General features: G+C 44.5%; 1 protein-coding gene across 1 annotated transcript in view; it reads right to left on the reverse strand.

Annotated features, from left to right (window-relative positions):
• Positions 1–3,703, reverse strand: part of LOC132379153 (transmembrane protein 273-like) — a 45,441-nt gene extending 41,738 nt beyond the window's left edge. The window contains exon 1 of the mRNA XM_059946777.1: positions 3,615–3,703. Within this exon, the coding sequence (XP_059802760.1) occupies positions 3,615–3,675 (61 nt within the window). The 5' untranslated portion in view covers positions 3,676–3,703. The remainder of the gene's footprint in view (positions 1–3,614) is intronic.
• Between the last annotated feature and the right edge of the window lie 16,709 nt (positions 3,704–20,412).

Below are 20,412 nucleotides of genomic sequence, written 5' to 3' on the forward strand. Positions count from 1 at the left end.
GTGAAGATTTGACATCTGGTAAGGCCATGGATCCCAGCGTCAAATTAATCACACAAAATGTGTTCAGCAATGTATGCTGTTGACATGTCGATCCAGATTTATCTGTTACATATGTGCAGCCCAATTTCATTCCCACATGTAGCTCCAATCGTTACGTTTGGGACCAGAAATGTGTGCAATGAAGCCCTCCCCCCCACTGCCATTACCATATGGACCAGAATTAACTCTTTGTCGTTGTGTCATGACAGATAGATGAAATATATATTAAGCGATTTGATTTGTCCTGCTACTGTTTTCTCATAGGTAGATTAGTCACAGAATTCCTTTAAATAGTAGTATGCAAATTTCACAGCCAGGTGAAAAGGCATTTTACCTCATCTGAACCATTAGGACTTGTTACCTTGTGACTTCAACATGCATTACCAGCACATTTTTGTGAACCAGGTCTTCTGAAATGTATCGAATATTGAAAGGCCTAAATAGAGTGGATGTGGTGAGAATGGTTCCTATTGTGGGTGAGTCTAGCACTAGAGGGCACAGCCTCAGAATAGAAGTATGTCCCCTTAGAAGAGAGATGAGGTGAATCTGTGGAATTCATTGCCATAGACAGCTGTGGAGGCCAAGTCATTGGGTACATTTAAAGTTGAGGTTGATTGATTAGTAAGGGTGTCAAAGGTTATGAGGAGAAGGCAGGAGAATGGGATTAATAAATCAGCTATGATAGAATGGCGGAGCAGACTTGATGGGCCGAATGGCCTAATTCTACTCCTTATGGTCTTTAGTTACACAAACTGCTCTCAAAGTCAAGGTGAATTATGTATGCAACACACACAAACTGCTGAAGGAACACAGCCAGTTGGGTGGCATCTATGGTGGGGAATAAACAGTTGATGTTTCAGGTCAAAACCCTTCATCAGAACTGGAAAGGAAGGACAGAGAGACCAGAGCAAGAAGGTGGAGGGGGAAAAGGAGCACACGCTGACAGGTTAAAGGTGAGACCAGGTGATGGTGGCTACAAAGTAGTCTATAAGTAGGATGGGTTCTTCAGTTTTAACTGTGGACTCATTTGTCTAAAATAGACATTAATGCTTTGCAAATTTGCATTGCGAAACAAATGTTATCCTAGACAGGAATAAAAGAATAATCCCATCAGAATCAGAATCAGGTTTATTATCACTGGTTACATGAAGTGAGATCTGTTGTTTTATGGCAGCACGACAGAGCTAAGGGAAGAGTGGAGCTTGTTTTGCCGGAGTTCTTTAGTTGCTAGTTGTGTTCTCTGCTGTTCTGCCAAGTGTTGTGGGCATGCTATTTTGGTCCGAATGTGTAGAAGCACTTACAGGTTGTCCCCAACACACCCTTGGATGTGTTGATTATTAATGCAAATGATACAATTTACTGTATGGTTCTACGTACACATGGCAAATAAACATAAATCTTGAATTCAGCTTCAACCAGTGATATTGAGCACTCCTTAACAATAAAAACACCTTTATTTCTCCAATTTCTAACAGTACACTTCATTATTCTTGGCAGATCTTGTTTCCCTGCAAGGTATCTGCAAAATGTTCCTTGGTATATCTTTGATATTTCATCTGCAGAATAGGGTCCATGAGTCAGAATCAGGTTTATTATCATTGACATATATCATGAAATTTGGTGTTTTGTAGCAGCTGTACAGTGCAATACATGAAATATACTATAAAATAGAATAAGAACTCTATGTATATGTAAATACATATGTGCTGTTATAATCTTTAAAAACTATTTCTGCAGTTACATAAAGCACTTTGAGCAGATTGCTCCAAGGTTATAATAATATTCCCTTGACAACATGTTATATTTTTTGAAAGATTCTGTCAGATATTTTCCAGTTCCAAGTAAGTGCAAAGCATTCTGGAGTTCGGACTGCCTGCCAACATTCCAAGGTTTGGCTTAGCTCAGCCAAATTTAAACAACACCATCCAAACAAAATGATAGTAACATTACAAGCCTCTGCAAACTTGTAGGAAATCCAATCTGGGATCTGCTTCCTCAGGTTACAGGGCATTATGTACGTGCAAAGCCCCAGCAATGCTTAGCTGACTCTCATCCTTCTGCACAAAAAGAAAATAATCCAAGCTGATTCTGACTGCGTCAGCAAACGTTCCCTCAGACTAAGCTGCTAAAATCTGGGTTGGCTCACTTTTGATCCGGGAGCTGATTATAAAGAACTACGGCACGAGAGCTGTCTGTAGCTCTCCACCAGTTGGCACCATGGTTCCTGGTAAGCCCCTTGCTATTTACACAAACCTCATAGGAAAAAGGAAAAAAACTTTAATTTTTATGATGTCCTTTGCAGTGTCCTGACTCCCAAAACCATCCACCTCAGGAAAGCAGCCAACATAATCCTTCCATTCTGATCATTTTCTCTTCTGCCCTCTTCTGTCAGACGGAAGATACGAAGCTTTGAGAGCATGTACCATCAGACTCAAGGACACCTCGTATCCAAACCGTGGAACACAACTCCCTTACACTTAAGAATTTAATACAACACTCCAGATGTACCCCAGCCAGAGTTTTATGAAGTTGTTACATGTTGATTAAAGATAATTTTTGATAATTTTAAAAATTATTATAGTGGTTAGTGCATAGCTTTACAACACGAGCGTTAAACTCAGAGTTTAATTGCTGCCGCTCTCTGTAAGGAGTTTATACATTCTTACATTTCCTCTGCATGTTCTGGTTGCTCCCACATTCCAGTTAAGGTTAGGTTAGTAAGTTGTGGGTATGCTATGTTGGTGCTGGAAGTATGGCGACCTTATGGGCTCCCCAGCACAATCCTCGCTGATTTGCTTTGACACAAGTGACATATTTTATGATATGTTTCAAAGTACATTTGAGAAATAAAGCTAATATTTAATTTCTTCCATTTTGTTGTCCAATCCAAATCATTCACTAAAAGCCTGAAGTTTATCCTTATGAGGTGAAATGCCACAGTTCACTCATTTAGCAAAGAACCTGAAATTGTCCAAGGACATTCCTGTGAATGAAGATGGAAAATCATTTAACTTATTTTTAATTTAGAGATATAGCACAATAAACTGTGAACAAGATATAGCACGATGGCCATTTCAGCCCATTGAGTCCATGGTTCTGACGAATTAGCCTACTAACCCTTACGTCTTGGGCAAGTGGGAGGAAACTGGAGCTCCTGGAGGAAATCCACATGGTCATGGGGAGAAGGTACAAACCCCTTACAGACAGTGGTGAGAACTGAAGCCTGGTTGCTGACACTGCACTACCATGCCACCGTTAGCATTTGATCAGGAAATTAGTTTGTAGGGCTTGTCTACTCTGTTGAAAGCAAACAAGTTAACAGACTTGAAGTAAATTGCTTAGGTCACAGATGTAGGTAGTCAAGATGTCAATACCTTAGAATTATGTACTCCATTTGACAATTTGACAATTCACCTTGGGTCTTAGTTCAAGTTTTTAACAAGATGCTTGAGGCCATATTTTGTTGTTCAACTTAACGGAGCTGGTAAACCACAACCATTCAAAGAACCTGAACAGAATCCTTCCACAACAGCAAACAACATTTATTTTTTATTAAGAATATCTTAGGTACTTACGAAATGAGAGAATGAAAATTGGTAAAATCCTAAACCAGCTGAAAGCCAGAATCATTGCCATGGCACCGTCACAGTCAAACCCCGTGAGATCAGACCGTGACTGGTAAGATGCATTAAATACAAAGTACTCAGAAGGAAATACAAACCACATCCTGTAAGTGGTGTAAAACATCGAGCGGTTCCTTTTCATTTGCAGCAAGTGATTTGAATACCCTCAGTATAAAGTGAAGTCTTGGCTGTTGAAAATAGTATCTGCATGTCACTATATTAAAAAATCAATCCTGCTTATTTTTTTCATAACTATTGTTTAGATTGGTTCCCCCATCATAAAGATTACCAGTACACTTTAGACAGTAGGTTTCGTAAGTTGAACCAGCAATAGGAGCTTTGGTACAGTGTTAGTCAGGTGGGAAATTATTTCAGAGAACCGTGATCTAACAGACTTACAGCAAGCTAAGCATAAGTGACGAGGAGAAGGTGGGCCCATAAACTCACTCAAAGACACTGGCTTTGTTCTCAATAAAAGAACAAAGAGACTTTGTAAGTCTTTAATTCAAAGAGCGTGAGATCAGCTTTATCAAACTCGTTGCGCTGCACCTTTGGTATTCCATTCAAATCTGGTTGCCCCATTACAGTAAGGACATGGAGGTTTTGGAGAAGGTTCAGAAGAGGTTGAACAAATTTGGGTTGTTTTCTCCAGAGCAATAAACAAGAAGGAAATGAAGATGGTTGTTAAAATCTGACACAGTGTGTGCTCCGTTTTCATTTCCACCAAAGACACAGTAACACTGGTCTGAGGAAAAGTCCCGAGGGTTGTTGTGAAGCTGAATAATGCTACATTTCAGCTTGCTCATGGCCTTTGAGTGTTAAGGACTATCAAAGTCACTTGCTGCATGTCAATATGGTAATTTAAAAAAAATTAAGCCAAACTGCATGCGTTGTAAATAACTGGTCTGCACGGACTGGCATAGCCTCTCTTAAGTAGTGACAATAAAGTTCTACTCTATTCCAAGAGGCTTCTCTGTTCACAGGCGCAGAGGGTTACAAACCATCTCTTTTTTGAAACCTACCTGAGCCCATGGAATCCAGGTCTGACAATCCGCTTCAGGCAAGTTCCCATTAGGTAGTATACATCTCCAGATCTTTGTCCAATCTCCCGCTACCATTCTCTCTCTGTTGGGTCCTCTACCCCCATCGAACTCACAATCATAGAACATGAAACAGTACAGCACAGGAACAAGCACAACACCCTCAATATCTGTGCCATCTATATAATGCCAAATTAATGTGCTGTTCCATATCCCCCCTTTTCTTGCATATCCCTGGTTCTGTATCAAAAACTTCTTAAATGCCACTATCTTATCTTCTTCCACCACCACCACCAATCCTGGCAGTGTGTTCCAGGCACCCACCACTCTGTGTTCAAACTTTGCCTCACACATGCCTCTGCAAACACCTCCCATTACCACCTGAAAGCTATGCACTAAGTTCAGTTCAAGTCCATTTGTCATTCAACCAGACCTGAATACCCATGAATGGAGTCAAATGAGACAGCGTTACGCTGGGGCCAAGGAGCAACACACTGTACCAACAGTTATACACAGCACTAAACACTAATAGCACATATAAGATAGCAAGCACAAAAAAGATATCAGTAAAATACAGCCATGCAAAAACTATGGTCCAGGACCCCGAGTCAATGAATGTTGCAAGAAGTCTGCAGTGGAACACAATAAGGCTTGCCTTCTGTCAAGTAAACACTGGGGGGCAGCACTGTCTCCAGCTTGGACGCTGCCCTACACTGCCCCCGGTGGAAGGCAGCAATTCCAACAATCCAACTAGTACTTGACATTTCCACACTGCGTAAAGAATTTAACTGACTACCCTATCACTGCCTCACAAAATTTTATAAACTTCCATCAAGTTTTCTCTCAACCACTGCCACATGGGTGAAAACAATCCAAGTTTGTCCAACCTTTCTATATAGCTCTCCAATCCAAGCAACGTCTGATGAAGTTGCTCTGCACCCTCTCCAAACCCTCCATGTCGTTGTTGTCATCACTCACAGCATCAAAGGCACCGATCTGACAGTGCAACTCCCCCACCCCTGGTACGACACCCCCACATCATGACTCCTGGCAGTTAATGTTTACCGTAACTCCTCTACAGAAAAATCCTGCGTCATGGCCAACCTCCTTTGCACTGACCACCTCACCTTTACAATCACTGTCCCAAAAATCAAACTGTTGGAGGAACTCAGCGGGTCGAACAGCATCTGTAGAGGCAGAGGGATGATTCTGATGCAGGGTCTTGATCTGAAATGTTGACCTTGCCTTTGCCTCTGCAGGTGCTGCCTGACCCACTGAGTTCTTCCACAGTTTCTTTCTCACTCCAGATCCTAGCATCTGCAGTCACTTGTGTCCCCAAAACTGGCCCATACTGGTCCATCTGTGCCGGCATAAGACACAGAAACAAAATTAGGCCATTCAGCCCACTGAGTCTGTTCTACCATTCCATCATGGGTGATTATCCCTCTCCACCCAATTTTCCTGCCTTTGGCAATTTTACTAATCAAGAATCTATGAACTTCCACTTTAAATATACTCAATACCTTAGTCTCCACACCGAACTGTGGCAATGAATTCCACAGATTCACCATCCTTTGGCTAAAGAGAATCTTTCTCATCTCTATTCTAAAGGCATATCTTTGTATTCTGAGGTTGTTCCCTCTGGTCCAAGACTTCCTCCACTATAGGAAACATCCTCTCGACATTCACTCAATATAGGCCTTTCAATATTCGATAGGCTTCAGTGGGACCCCACTGAACTTCTAAACTCCAGCAAATACAGGCCCAGAGCCATTAACTGCTTCTCATATGTTAATCCTTTCATTCCTGCGATCATATTCGTGAATCTCCACTGGACCTTCTCTAATGCCAGTACATCTTTCCTTACATAAGGGGCCCAAAACTGCCTACAATATTCTAAGTGCATTCTGAACAGTGCCTCATAAAGCCTCCACCACTATTGGAAATAATCTCTCTTGTATCACTCAACTGCAGATGTACTGTACAGGTTTTGTACAGATGGACCCCAGTGGCACATCATCCCTCGCTGCTGAATTTTACATGGTTAGACCTTTGAATGATGGCACCATATCTGCACTTTATCCTTGCCTGGACGTTACGTCAACCTTTGCCTGGACGTTATGTCAACCCTTGCCTGGACGTTATGTCAACCCTCGCCTGGACGTTATGTCAACCCTCGCCTGGACGTTACGTCAACCCTCGCCTGGACGTTATGTCAACCCTCGCCTGGACGTTATGTCAACCTTTGCCTGGACGTTACGTCAACCTTTGCCTGGACGTTACGTCAACCCTTGCCTGGACGTTATGTCAACCCTCGCCTGGACGTTACGTCAACCCTTGCCTGGATGTTATGTCAACCTTTGCCTGGACGTTACGTCAACCTTTGCCTGGATGTTACGTCAACCCTTGCCTGGACGTTATGTCAACCCTCGCCTGGACGTTACGTCAACCCTTGCCTGGATGTTATGTCAACCTTTGCCTGGACGTTACGTCAACCTTTGCCTGGACGTTACAACAACCTTTGCCTGGACGTTATGTCAACCCTCGCCTGGACATTATGTCAACCCTTGCCTGGACGTTACGTCAACCTTTGCCTGGACATTATGTCAACCCTTGCCTGGACGTTATGTCAACCTTTGCCTGGATGTTATGTCAACCCTCGCCTGGACGTTATGTCAACCCTCGCCTGGACGTTATGTCAACCCTCGCCTGGACGTTACGTTAACCTTTGCCTGGACGTTATGTCAACCTTTGCCTGGACATTATGTCAACCCTCGTCTGGACGTTATGTCAACCCTCGTCTGGACGTTATGTCAACCCTTGCCTGGATGTTATGTCAACCCTCGCCTGGACGTTATGTCAACCTTTGCCTGGACGTTATGTCAACCCTTGCCTGGACGTTACGTCAACCTTTGCCTGGATGTTATGTCAACCTTTGCCTGGATGTTACGTCAACCTTTGCCTGTACATTATGTCAACCCTCGCCTGGATGTTATGTCAACCCTCGCCTGGACGTTACGTCAACCCTCGCCTGGACGTTATGTCAACCTTTGCCTGGACGTTACATCAACCTTTGCCTGGACGTTACGTCAACCTTTGCCTGGACGTTATGTCAACCTTTGCCTGGACGTTATGTCAACCTTCGCCTGGATGTTATGTCAACCCTCGCCTGGACGTTATGTCAACCTTTGCCTGGACGTTATGTCAACCCTTGCCTGGACGTTATGTCAACCCTTGCCTGGACGTTACGTCAACCTTTGCCTGGACGTTACGTCAACCTTTGCCTGGACGTTATGTCAACCCTCGCCTGGACGTTATGTCAACCCTCGCCTGGATGTTATGTCAACCTTTGCCTGGACGTTATGTCAACCCTTGCCTGGACGTTATGTCAACCTTTGCCTGGACGTTATGTCAACCCTTGCCTGGACGTTATGTCAACCCTCGCCTGGATGTTATGTCAACCTTCGCCTGGATGTTATGTCAACCTTCGCCTGGACCTTACGTCAACCCTCGCCTGGACGTTATGTCAACCCTCGCCTGGATGTTATGTCAACCTTTGCCTGGACGTTATGTCAACCCTTGCCTGGACGTTATGTCAACCCTCGCCTGGATGTTATGTCAACCTTTGCCTGGATGTTATGTCAACCCTTGCCTGGATGTTATGTCAACCTTCGCCTGGACGTTACGTCAACCTTTGCCTGGACGTTATGTCAACCCTTGCCTGGACGTTATGTCAACCCTTGCCTGGACGTTACGTCAACCTTTGCCTGGACGTTATGTCAACCTTTGCCTGGATGTTATGTCAACCCTCGCCTGGACGTTATGTCAACCCTCGCCTGGACGTTATGTCAACCCTTGCCTGGACGTTAAGTCAACCCTTGCCTGGACGTTACGTCAACCCTTGCCTGGACGTTATGTCAACCCTTGCCTGGATGTTATGTCAACCTTGGCCTGGACGTTATGTCAACCCTCGCCTGGACGTTATGTCAACCCTTGCCTGGACGTTATGTCAACCCTCGCCTGGACGTTATGTCAACCCTTGCCTGGACGTTATGTCAACCCTCGTCTGGACGTTATGTCAACCCTCGCCTGGACGTTATGTCAACCCTCGCCTGGACGTTATGTCAACCCTTGCCTGGACGTTATGTCAACCCTCGCCTGGACGTTATGTCAACCCTTGCCTGGACGTTATGTCAACCCTCGCCTGGACGTTATGTCAACCCTTGCCTGGACGTTATGTCAACCCTCGCCTGGACGTTATGTCAACCCTCGCCTGGACGTTATGTCAACCCTCGCCTGGGCGTTATGTCAACCCTCGCCTGGACGTTATGTCAACCCTCGCCTGGACGTTATGTCAATCTTCGCCTGGACGTTATGTCAACCTTGGCCTGGACGTTATGTCAACCCTCGCCTGGACGTTATGTCAACCTTTGCCTGGACGTTATGTCAACCCTTGCCTGGACGTTATGTCAACCCTTGCCTGGACGTTATGTCAACCCTCGCCTGGACGTTATGTCAACCCTCGTCTGGACGTTATGTCAACCCTCGCCTGGACGTTATGTCAACCCTCGCCTGGACGTTATGTCAACCCTCGCCTGGACGTTATGTCAACCCTCGCCTGGACGTTATGTCAACCCTTGCCTGGACGTTATGTCAACCCTCGCCTGGATGTTATGTCAACCCTCGCCTGGACGTTATGTCAACCCTCGCCTGGGCGTTATGTCAACCCTCGCCTGGACGTTATGTCAACCCTCGCCTGGACGTTATGTCAATCTTCGCCTGGATGTTATGTCAACCTTGGCCTGGACGTTATGTCAACCCTCGCCTGGACGTTATGTCAACCTTTGCCTGGACGTTATGTCAACCCTTGCCTGGATGTTATGTCAACCCTTGCCTGGACGTTATGTCAACCCTCGCCTGGACGTTATGTCAACCCTCGCCTGGACGTTATGTCAACCTTTGCCTGGATGTTATGTCAACCTTTGCCTGGACGTTACGTCAACCTTTGCCTGGACGTTATGTCAACCCTCGCCTGGACGTTATGTCAACCCTTGCCTGGACGTTATGTCAACCCTTGCCTGGACGTTATGTCAACCCTCGCCTGGACGTTACGTCAACCTTTGCCTGGACGTTATGTCAACCCTTGCCTGGATGTTATGTCAACCTTTGCCTGGACGTTACGTCAACCTTTGCCTGGACGTTACGTCAACCTTTGCCTGGACGTTATGTCAACCCTTGCCTGGACGTTACGTCAACCCTCGCCTGGACGTTATGTCATCCTTTGCCTGGACGTTATGTCAACCCTCGCCTGGGCGTTATGTCAACCCTCGCCTGGGCGTTATGTCAACCCTCGCCTGGACGTTATGTCAACCTTTGCCTGGACGTTATGTCAACCCTTGCCTGGATGTTATGTCAACCCTCGCCTGGACGTTATGTCAACCCTTGCCTGGACGTTATGTCAACCCTCGCCTGGACGTTATGTCAACCCTTGCCTGGACGTTATGTCAACCCTCGCCTGGGCGTTATGTCAACCCTCGCCTGGGCGTTATGTCAACCCTCGCCTGGGCGTTATGTCAATCTTTGCCTGGATGTTATGTCAACCTTGGCCTGGACGTTATGTCAACCCTCGCCTGGACGTTATGTCAACCTTTGCCTGGACGTTATGTCAACCCTTGCCTGGATGTTATGTCAACCCTCGCCTGGATGTTATGTCAACCCTCGCCTGGACGTTATGTCAACCTTTGCCTGGACGTTATGTCAACCTTTGCCTGGACGTTACGTCAACCCTCGCCTGGACGTTATGTCAACCCTCGCCTGGACGTTATGTCAACCCTCGCCTGGACGTTATGTCAACCTTTACCTGGACGTTATGTCAACCCTTGCCTGGACGTTATGTCAACCCTTGCCTGGACGTTATGTCAACCCTTGCCTGGACGTTATGTCAACCCTTGCCTGGATGTTATGTCAACCTTTGCCTGGACGTTATGTCAACCCTCGCCTGGACGTTATGTCAACCTTTGCCTGGACGTTATGTCAACCTTTGCCTGGACGTTATGGCAACCCTTGCCTTACCACATCTTCCACAACATCAGTTCCTTGGACACCTCTGAATCTGAACATCATTCCTAGCCCACCACCCGATCACAATCATCCCCACGCTCCCACCCTCTTGGTGACAGAAAGGATGCACATTGGCTCATGTTTGTATGACAGTGTAGCGATTAGTACAATTGACTTTACAGTGCCAGTGATTGCTGATCGGGGTTCGATTCCTGCCACTGTCTATACGGAGTTTATACATTGTCCCCATAACCATGTGGATTTTTTCCAGGTTTTAGTTTCCTCCCGCACTCCAGAGATGTATAGGTTAAGGCTAGTAAGTTGTGGCATGCTTTGTTTATGCCATAAGCATGGCAATACTTATGTGCTGCCCCCAGTATATCCTCAGACTGTATTTATTATTGACACCACGACACATTTCAGTGCATGCTTCGATGTTTTGATCTATATGTGACAAATAAATCTAGTTTTTTCTGTTCTGACTTGAAATATTAACCCCCTTTCTCCTCCACAGATGCTGACCGACCTGCTGAATATCCCAAGCACTTCCTGTTTTTATTATGTGAGCCTTTTTTATCCCCTGTTGACATTGTGGTGTCAAGAAGTATTGAAAAATAATCTCCAGGAACTAATTATTTGCCTTACCTGTAAAATTGTGGTTGTACCCTCAAATTTCTAATTTTGGCATCTTTACACATTGGTCAGACAAGACAATTCAGACACTTGTCATCATGTGACTGACTGCAGCCTGCCACTAATTTAGCTCAGAGTAGACTCAGACCACAGTTGGGACCATTTTGATGCTCCTGGGCCAGTACTCACTGGAGTTTAGCAGACCGGGGATGCGCGAGATCTCACTGAAACCTACAAAATACTAAAAGGCATAAACAGAGTGGACGTGGAGGTGATGTTTCCTATAGTGGGGGGAGGGGTGGTCTTGGACCAGAGGGCACGGCCTCAGTATACAAGGACTTCCCTTTAGAATAGGGATGAGGAGTTCAAAAGTAAAAATTTCAAAATAAATTTATTATCAAGGTACATATATGTCACCATACACAACCGTGAGATTCATTTTCACAGTAAGTACAAGAAGCTCAATAGAGTCAACCAAAGACTGCGCCCAAACTGTGCAAATACAAAAATAAATAAGAACAAAATAATAATAATAATAATAATAATAATAATAATAAATAGAAGAGCAATAAATATCAAGAACATGAGATGAGCAGTCCTTAAAAGTGAGTCCATATGTTGTGGTAACAATCTGTGATGGGGTGAGTGATGTTGAGTGAAGTTATCCCCGCTGGTTCAAGGGCCTGATAGTTGAGGGGTAATAACTGTTCCTGAATCTGGTGGTGGGGGTCCTGGGGTTCCTGTACCTTCCTCCTGATGACTACAGTGAGAAGAGAGAATGACCTGGGTGGTAGGGGTCCTTAATGATGGATGCTGCTTTCCTATGATAGCGTTTCATGTAGATGTGTTCAATGGTGGGGAGGGTTTTACCCATGATGGTCTGGGGCAAATACACTACCTTTTGTAGGATTTTCCTTTTAAGGGCACTGGTGTTTCCACACCAGGCTGTGATGCAGCCAGTCAATATACTCTACACTGCACATCTATAAAAATGTTAAAGTTTTAGATAACATGCTGAATCTTTGCTCTCTTCTAAGAAAGCTGCTGCACTTTCTTTGTAATTGCATTTATATGCTGAATCTAGGACTTACATCCTCTGAAACGATAACACCAAGGAATTTAAGGTTGCTTACCCTCACTACCTCTGATCCCCTGATGAGGACTGGCCTATAGACCTCCAGTTTCCTCCTCCTTTAGCTAATAATCAGCTCCTTGGTCTTGCTTACGTTGGGTGAGATGGTGTTGCTGCACAACCTCTTGTGGAATTTCTTCAATCAGAGGGTGTAGATCTGTGGAATTCATCGCCACAGACGGCTGTGGAGGCCAGATCATTTAAGGCAGAAGTTGATAGGTTTTTGATTAGTACGGGCGTCAAAGGTTCTGGGGAGAAGGCAGGAGAATGGGATAGAGATAAGAAATCAATCATGATAGAATGGTGGAGCAGGCTTAATGGGCTGAATGGCCTAATCATGCTCCTAGTGACTGAACGTGCATGTGCTGTTGCAATGTCTGGTGACACTGCATCTTTAAGCTTTGAGGAGGAACTCTGTTCAGCCGCTCACTCCCAATGAAGTTCTACAAACAGAGACTTCATTACGATTCCCTCTTTCAATCCCTCTGAGGAACGTATGCTTCATCTAATTTTTATTTATTTCAGCAGCATTGCTCACATCAGTAATAATTAATTCTATTTTCAAAATATGTTATTTGTACTATTAAAACATGTACTTAAACATAGTAAGCAACTGCAGTTCAGGTCATTACTCAATATTAAAATATGTGATAAACTGCTCCATCATAACACACTCTTTAATTATTGCTGTGTCAGTGCCCCTGAGCAGCTAGCTGTAATTAAAGGAAATCCCGATGGAAAGCTTGTGTGGTAATGTATGGGTGGTGCTTCAGAGCTACATCTGTGGTTGTACGGTCATTTCAAACCTTGTTGGTCAAATTAATTCAAAACCTAAAATAGCCGTAAGGTTGTGAGGTGAAGAGGTGTTTGTGCCTCCGGACAGGGAAATCTCAGAGGGTGGAGTCAGTAATTACACAATTGCCCTCCCCACCATTGAGCATATCTACAACAACCCTCATCAAGGGCCCCCACTATCCAGACCATGCTCTCTTCTCATTGTTACCATCAGGAAGGAGGTACAGGAGCCTCAGGACTCACACCACCAGGTTCAGAAAGTTATTACACCTCAACCATCAGACTCCTGAACCATCCTGGATACCATCGCTCACCCCAGCATTAAACTGATTCTACAACTTACAGATTCATTTTCAAGCACTCCACAGCTCATGTTCTCAGTATTATTTATTTACTTGTTTATTTATTGCTATTTGTTTTTTTTCGTATTTGCACAGTTTGTCTTCTTTTGCACATCGGTGGCTTGTTAGTCTTTCATTGATTCTACTCTATTTCTATCCTCTACTTTGAATGCCCGCAAGAAAATGAACTTCAGAGTAGTATTTAATGATATAAACAGACTTTGATAATAAATTTACTTTCAACAAATCCCACCTGCCATCGATTGCTCTGGGCTTACCGCAGTAAACACACACCGGCTACATCTCAATGGTAAAAAGCCCATCACTGTGTTTAAACCTCTTCATGGTCCTAGTCCGTCTCTGAATCTCTAAACTTACAGTCCTAAAACCTTCCCTGTCTCCACCCCCTCCTCCAGTCTCAAGAAACTTTCCTGAAGCTTTGTACATACTTTCCTGTCTCTGTAAAATCTGAGGAACTGTTCTGGGCCCAACACATTGACTCAATTGTGTAGAAGGCTCACCAGAAACAGTGCAGAGTTTAAGGAGATTTGACCTAAGGAAATTTCTACAGTTGTACAGTGGAGAACGTTCTGACTAGTACTGAGGCTCCAATGCAAGGGTGGCAAGATGTTTGCAGAATCAGCCAGCTCCATCTCGGGCACAATCCTCCCCACCATCAAGGCTATCTTCCAGAGGCGGAGTCTCAGGAAGGTGGTCTCCATCACTAAAGACCCTTAAGATCCAGGACATGCCCTCTTCTCATTGTTTCCATCAGAGAGGAGTAGTGAAGCTTGAAGGCATACACTCAGTGATTTAGGAATAGCTTCTTCCCCTCTGACATCAGATTTCTGTACAGTTAATGAACCCATGATACCACCTGACTATTTTTGCAATACTTATTTATTTTTTAAACATATTTCTTATTGTGCACCCCGCTTCAGTGGCTGACTGTCCTGGAGCTGGAGCTGGAGTTGAATGTACTGAGGATCATTCGGCAAGCTGAAGATATTATACTCGGGACCTTTGAAGAGGTGGTCATACCCTGTGTACAGTCTTCAGACAGGGGATAGATGAGCAGGGAATTAAGAAGTCAGTAACAAGTTTATAATACTGGGGGTGGAATAACCCATCAGATCACAGCAGCGACAGCAGCCAGGGTTGCGGCACTGCGGCTGGCGAGCTCTGAGGCTCAAGAGGAAAGGCTAAAGTCAGGCCGTGTGGTAGTTATACGGGACTCAATAGTCAGGGGAACGAAAGGAGATTCTGTGGAGACACCAGGATGGTTCGTTGCATTCCGGATGCTAAGGTCCATGATGTATCGGAGCAGCTGAAGGACATTCTTAAGGGGGAGGGTGAACAGCCAGAGGTTGTGGTGCATATCAGCACCTATGACAGAAGCAGAAAAGGGGAAGAGGTTCTATGCGGTGATTATATAGAGCTAGGAAAGAGGCTGAAGGGCAGGACCTCCAAGGTTGTAACCTCTGGATTACTCCCGGTGCCACAGAATAGTGCGGGTAGGAATGGGGTGATAGCACGGATGATGAGTGGCTGAGGAGATGGTGCAGGGGACAGGGTTTCAAGTTCTTGCATCATTGGGACTTTTTCTGGGGAAGAGGTGACCTGTACAAGAGGGACGGGTTGCACCGGAACCGGAGAGGAAACCAATATTCTTGCTGCAAGGTTTTGCTAATGTTACTCGGGAATGTTTAAACTAGTTTCGCAGTGGTTTGCGAACTGGAGCCCCAGGTCAGTAAGGGAAGGATCAGACTTGAAGGTAGATGCCAGGGAAAGTATTAAAAAGCAAAATTAGAATAACAGGAATGATAGGTCAGATAGTTTGAATTGTGTATATTTTAATGCCATAAGTATTATGGGTAAAGGTGATGGATCACTACATGGAACTATGATGTTGCAGTCACACTGAAACTGACAGGGGCAGGAATGGGTGATTAATATGCCAGGGTTTTGAAGGTTTAGAAAAGATGGAGGAGGAGTTAAAATAAGAGGGATGGAGTTGCACTATTAATCAGGGGCAATATCACAGCTGCACTCAGAGGAGGCATCATGGAGGAGTCAGATACTGTGTCCATCTGTGTAAAATTCAGCAACAGGAAAGGTGCAGTCATACTGATGAGATTGTACTGCAGACACCCCAATAACCACCGGGATATTGAGAAACACATATGTAATCAGATTAAGGAAATGTGTAAAAAATAATAGAGTTGTTGTCACGGGGGATTTCAACTTCCCTAATATAAATTTGCACTTTCTTAGTGCAAGGGATTTAAATGGGCCAGAATTTGTTAAATTATCCAGTAAGGTTTCTTAAACCAATATGTGGACTATCCAACGAGAGGAGGGGCTGTACTGGACCTAGTGTTGGGTAATGAGCCTGGCCAGCTGACTGACCTTTCAGTGGAGGAACACTTAGGGAACAGTGACCCACAACTCCTTAATGTTCAGGATAGCTATAGATAAGGGTTAGTATGATCCTTGTGGGAGAGTTTTACGAGGGCATATGGCAGGAACTAAGAAGCGTTAATTGGGAACACCTTTTCTCTGGCAAGTCCACATCAGACACGTGGAGGGTGCTTAAAGATCAATTGCACAGAGCACAGGAAAGGTCTGTTCCTGGTAGAAGGAAGGACTGGGATGGAAAGATTAGAGAACCTTGGATGTTCAGAGAGGTGATAATTTAGTCAAGAAGAAAAAGGAAAAGTATGTAACAAGGGAACAAGAGAAAATCTTGAGAACTATAGACCACTGAGACTCAAGTCAAGTCACTCTTTATTGTCATTTCGAACATAACTGCTGGTACAGTACACAGTAAAAACAAGACAACATTTTTCAGGACCATGGTGCTACATGAACAATACAAAAACTACGCTGAACTAGGTAAACCAACACAAAAACTACACTAGACTACAGACCTACCCAGGACTGCATAAAGTAGCAGAACAGTGTTTATAATAAACAGTTATAAATAACAAACAAGACAATAGGCACAGCAGAGGTCAGTCAGTTGGTAGTCCGATGGCTTGGGGAGAAAGTCTGTTACATAAATAATCAGCTGAATGGCGGTGTCCGGGATTCCGTCTGTTTCTGTACTCCCACTGAGTATTTTGTTGCCACAGATGTAGTCAATTTAATGTCCATTGGAGAGCAGAATGGACAGGAGAGTTGGCCGGCTAGGCCTTGCTTTTCTCCTGGCACGAACTCCTGCCCGCTCGCCTCGCTTCCGTTTCCTCGCACACCGCCTACGACGTCCCCATCCCCGGCCACCAGCATCAGGCGACTCCGAGGACTGCAGGCCCGATTCCCTCAGCAAGCAGACATTGGAGAGCAGAATGGACGGGAGGGCCGGCTGGCTGGGGCTTGCTTTTCTCCTGGCAAGGACTCCTGCCCTCTCACCTCGCTTCCGTTTCCTCGCACACCGCACACACGTCAGTCTCATGTCAGTTGTAGGGAAATTGCTGGAGAAAATTCTTAGAGATAGAATATCTGAGTATTTGGAAACCCATGGCCTAACTTAGGGAGAGCCAGCATAACTTTGTCCAGGGCAAGTCATGTCTTACCAACTTGTATCATACATAAAATACAGAGGAACTCAGCAGCGCAGGAGGCATCAATGGAAAAGAGTACAGTTAGTGTTTCGTGCCAAGACACCTTCAGCAGGACTTATTTGACTGAGTTTTTTGACAAGGTGATGAGAGAGATTGATGAAGTAGGTCTGTGGATGTTGTCTACATGGATCTTAGTAAGGCTTAATCCAGAAGATTAAGATGCATGGGGTCCACAACAAATTGGCTGTTTGTAATCAGAACTGGCTTGCACATCCAAGACAGAAGCTAGTGCTTGAACAAACGTGCTCGTGCTGGAGGTGGGTAATTAGTGGTGTTCCACAGGGAGCTGTGCTGGGACCTCGGCTGTTTGTGATGTATATAAATGACCTGGATGAAAGTGCAGTTGGGTGGGTTAGTAAATTTACAGATGATACCAAGATTAGTGGAGTTGTGGATAGTGTAAAAGACTGATAAAGAATATATAGCGCAATATAGAACAGTTGCAGATATGGGCAGAGAAATAGCAGGTGGAGTTTAACCCAGATAAATGTGAGGTGTTGCACCTTGGTAGGGCAAATGCAAGTTGACAGTAAGTTAAGGGCAAAGTCTTTAACAGTGTTGCTGAGCAGAGAGATCCTGGGATGGAAGTTCATATCTCCTTGAAAGTGGCCACACAGGTCAATAAAGTGGTTAAGAAGGCTCTTTGAATGCTTAAAAAGTTAAAATGTTCAAAAGTCAAGAGGTTATGTTGCAACTTTATAAAACTCTGGTTTGACCACATCTGGAGTATCGCACACAGTTCTGGTCGCCCCACTACAGGAAGAATGTTGAGGTTTTGGAGAGGGTGCAGAAGAGGTTTGCCAGGACGCTGCCTGGTTTAGAGGGTGCGAGCTATCATGAGAGGCTGGATAAACTTGGGTTGTTTTCTCTGGAGCACCGGAGGCTGAGGGGAGATCTGACAGACATTTATACGATTATGAGGGGCATGGATAGAGTAGACAGAAGGTATCTGTTTTTCAGGGTTAAAATATCAAATAACAGAGGGCATGCATTTAAGGCAAGAGTGGGTGGGTTCAAGGGGGGATGTGAGAGGCAAGTTTTTACTCAGAGAGTTGTGGATGCCTGGAAGGCACTGCCTGGTTTGGTGATAGAGGCAAATACATTAGAGGCTTTTAAGAGATATTTGGATAGGCTTATGGATGTAAGGAAGATGGAGCAATATAGACATGGCGTAGGAAGGAGGGATTAGTGTTTGGGTGTTTTTGAGTTGCTGTAAGGATGGTTTGGCACAACATTGGGCCAAATGGCCAGTCCCTGTGCTGTAATATTCCATTGTAAGTTCTAGTATAGTTTCTCCATTGCACCATACTGCTCCCACAGAACAAAATTCACAACGTATGTCACTCTCAACGATTGAGAAACAGCTTCTTCCCCCTCTGCCAACAGAATTTTGAAGAGTTCACAAACACTAAATTGTTATCTCTTTTCATGAAATGACTTATCTTGTAATTTTGAAAAATGTTATATCTTTACACTGTACTATTGCCACAAAACAACAAAATTCAGGTCATATAAAAACCAGTGATAAATACGCCTAATTCTGAATCAGACACCCCTAATTTCCCAGGGCCAATGCAACTGCTAACAAAATTGCAGTTTACAATGGGCTTAGCCCAACCTCATAGGTCACATCGTTCAGTCGGTTTGCAGGCTCCTTTTTACATGGCAGGCCCCTTAGTGCAAGAGAATCACTCGCACCCCAAGCGCTGCAGTAATCAGAACACTGAAGATACCTATAACCTACGTTGTTCATTTATAAAGCAGGAGCAGCACATCATGCAGGATTCAGGAGGGAGATGCCAATTCAAGTGTTCTGCCTTGCCACATCAAAGCTCAATGATAACTTATTATAAAAATATTTATACTATGTACAACCTTGAGATTTGTCTCTTTACAGGCAAATCACTACAAAATCTATTAAAAATGGAATCTTGAAACAATAAAAATAAGCAAATAACATTCAAAACTGAAGTTCACAAAAGTAAGTTCACAGCCACAAAGTCAATCACATCCAATCCAGGAGCCTGTTAGTTGCAAGGCGCAGCTTCAGTTCAGTGCAGAGATGAGTACAGTGCACAACATAAAATATACTATAAATTATAATAAGAAATATGAAATGCTAACTAAATTAGTGCAAAAAGAGAGCAAAAGTAGTGAGGTAGCATTCATGGGTTATTGTCCATTCAGAAATCTGATGATGGAGGGGAAGAGGCTGTTCCTGAAACATTGAGTGTGTGTCTTCAGGCTCCTGTACCTTCTCCTTGAACAGCAATGAGAAGAGGGCATGTCCCAGTGATGGAGGTCCCTAATAATGGATACTGTCTTTTTGAGGCATTGCATTTTGAGGATGTCCTTGATGGTGGTGAGACTAATGCCCATGATGGAGCTGGTGCCCATGAGTCACAAGCATAAGTCCTTGAGGCACAAATATGCGAACATTGAGTCCAGAGCAATCAACAAGCACCATTTGACACAAATCCCATTTAATTCTCCCCACCGTCCCATTTTCCCTCCCAAGAATCTACCACTCAGCTACACACTAGGGGCAATTTACTGTCATGAGGTCCGGTGACCACCTCTCCAGGTTAACGGAGTCAGCAGCTCATACATATCCAGAAGTTGAGGTCCAAAGGTGGTTGGCAAGTCTCGGGGTCTAGGCACGATGGTTAAATCTGTGACCTTCACCTGTGCTGGTGAAGTCCAATGTTGGAGTGAGCCTGAAAGTCTGGAGCCAGGAACCAGAGGGGTGGTGTGTGTGTGTGTGTGTGTGTGTGTGTGTGTGTGTGTGTGTGTGTGTGTGTGTGTGTGTGTGTGTGTGTGTGTGTGTGTGTGTGTGTGTGTGTGTGTGTGTGTCTCAGTCGAATCACTCTATGTTCTGTTGGAATCCCAATGTATAAACTCTTGTTGTGGTCTCTACATGGGACTTTGTCTTTCCTTTACATTTGGGTTCAGTCACTGCCAGCATTCAGCTTGATACATGGTCAATAAAAGAGAAGAAGAAGGTCTATTCCATTCTCAAATTTCTTATATTAAGAAACATTGCAGTCTCTGCAAACATTTATAGCTCACATTTCCTTGCAAAAACTTTATTTTTACAAATATTTTGGTGTAATGCCTTGAAACTAA

The sequence above is a fragment of the Hypanus sabinus genome, chromosome 21, assembly GCF_030144855.1.
Source record: "Hypanus sabinus isolate sHypSab1 chromosome 21, sHypSab1.hap1, whole genome shotgun sequence".
In the NCBI taxonomy this organism is placed as follows: domain Eukaryota; kingdom Metazoa; phylum Chordata; class Chondrichthyes; order Myliobatiformes; family Dasyatidae; genus Hypanus; species Hypanus sabinus.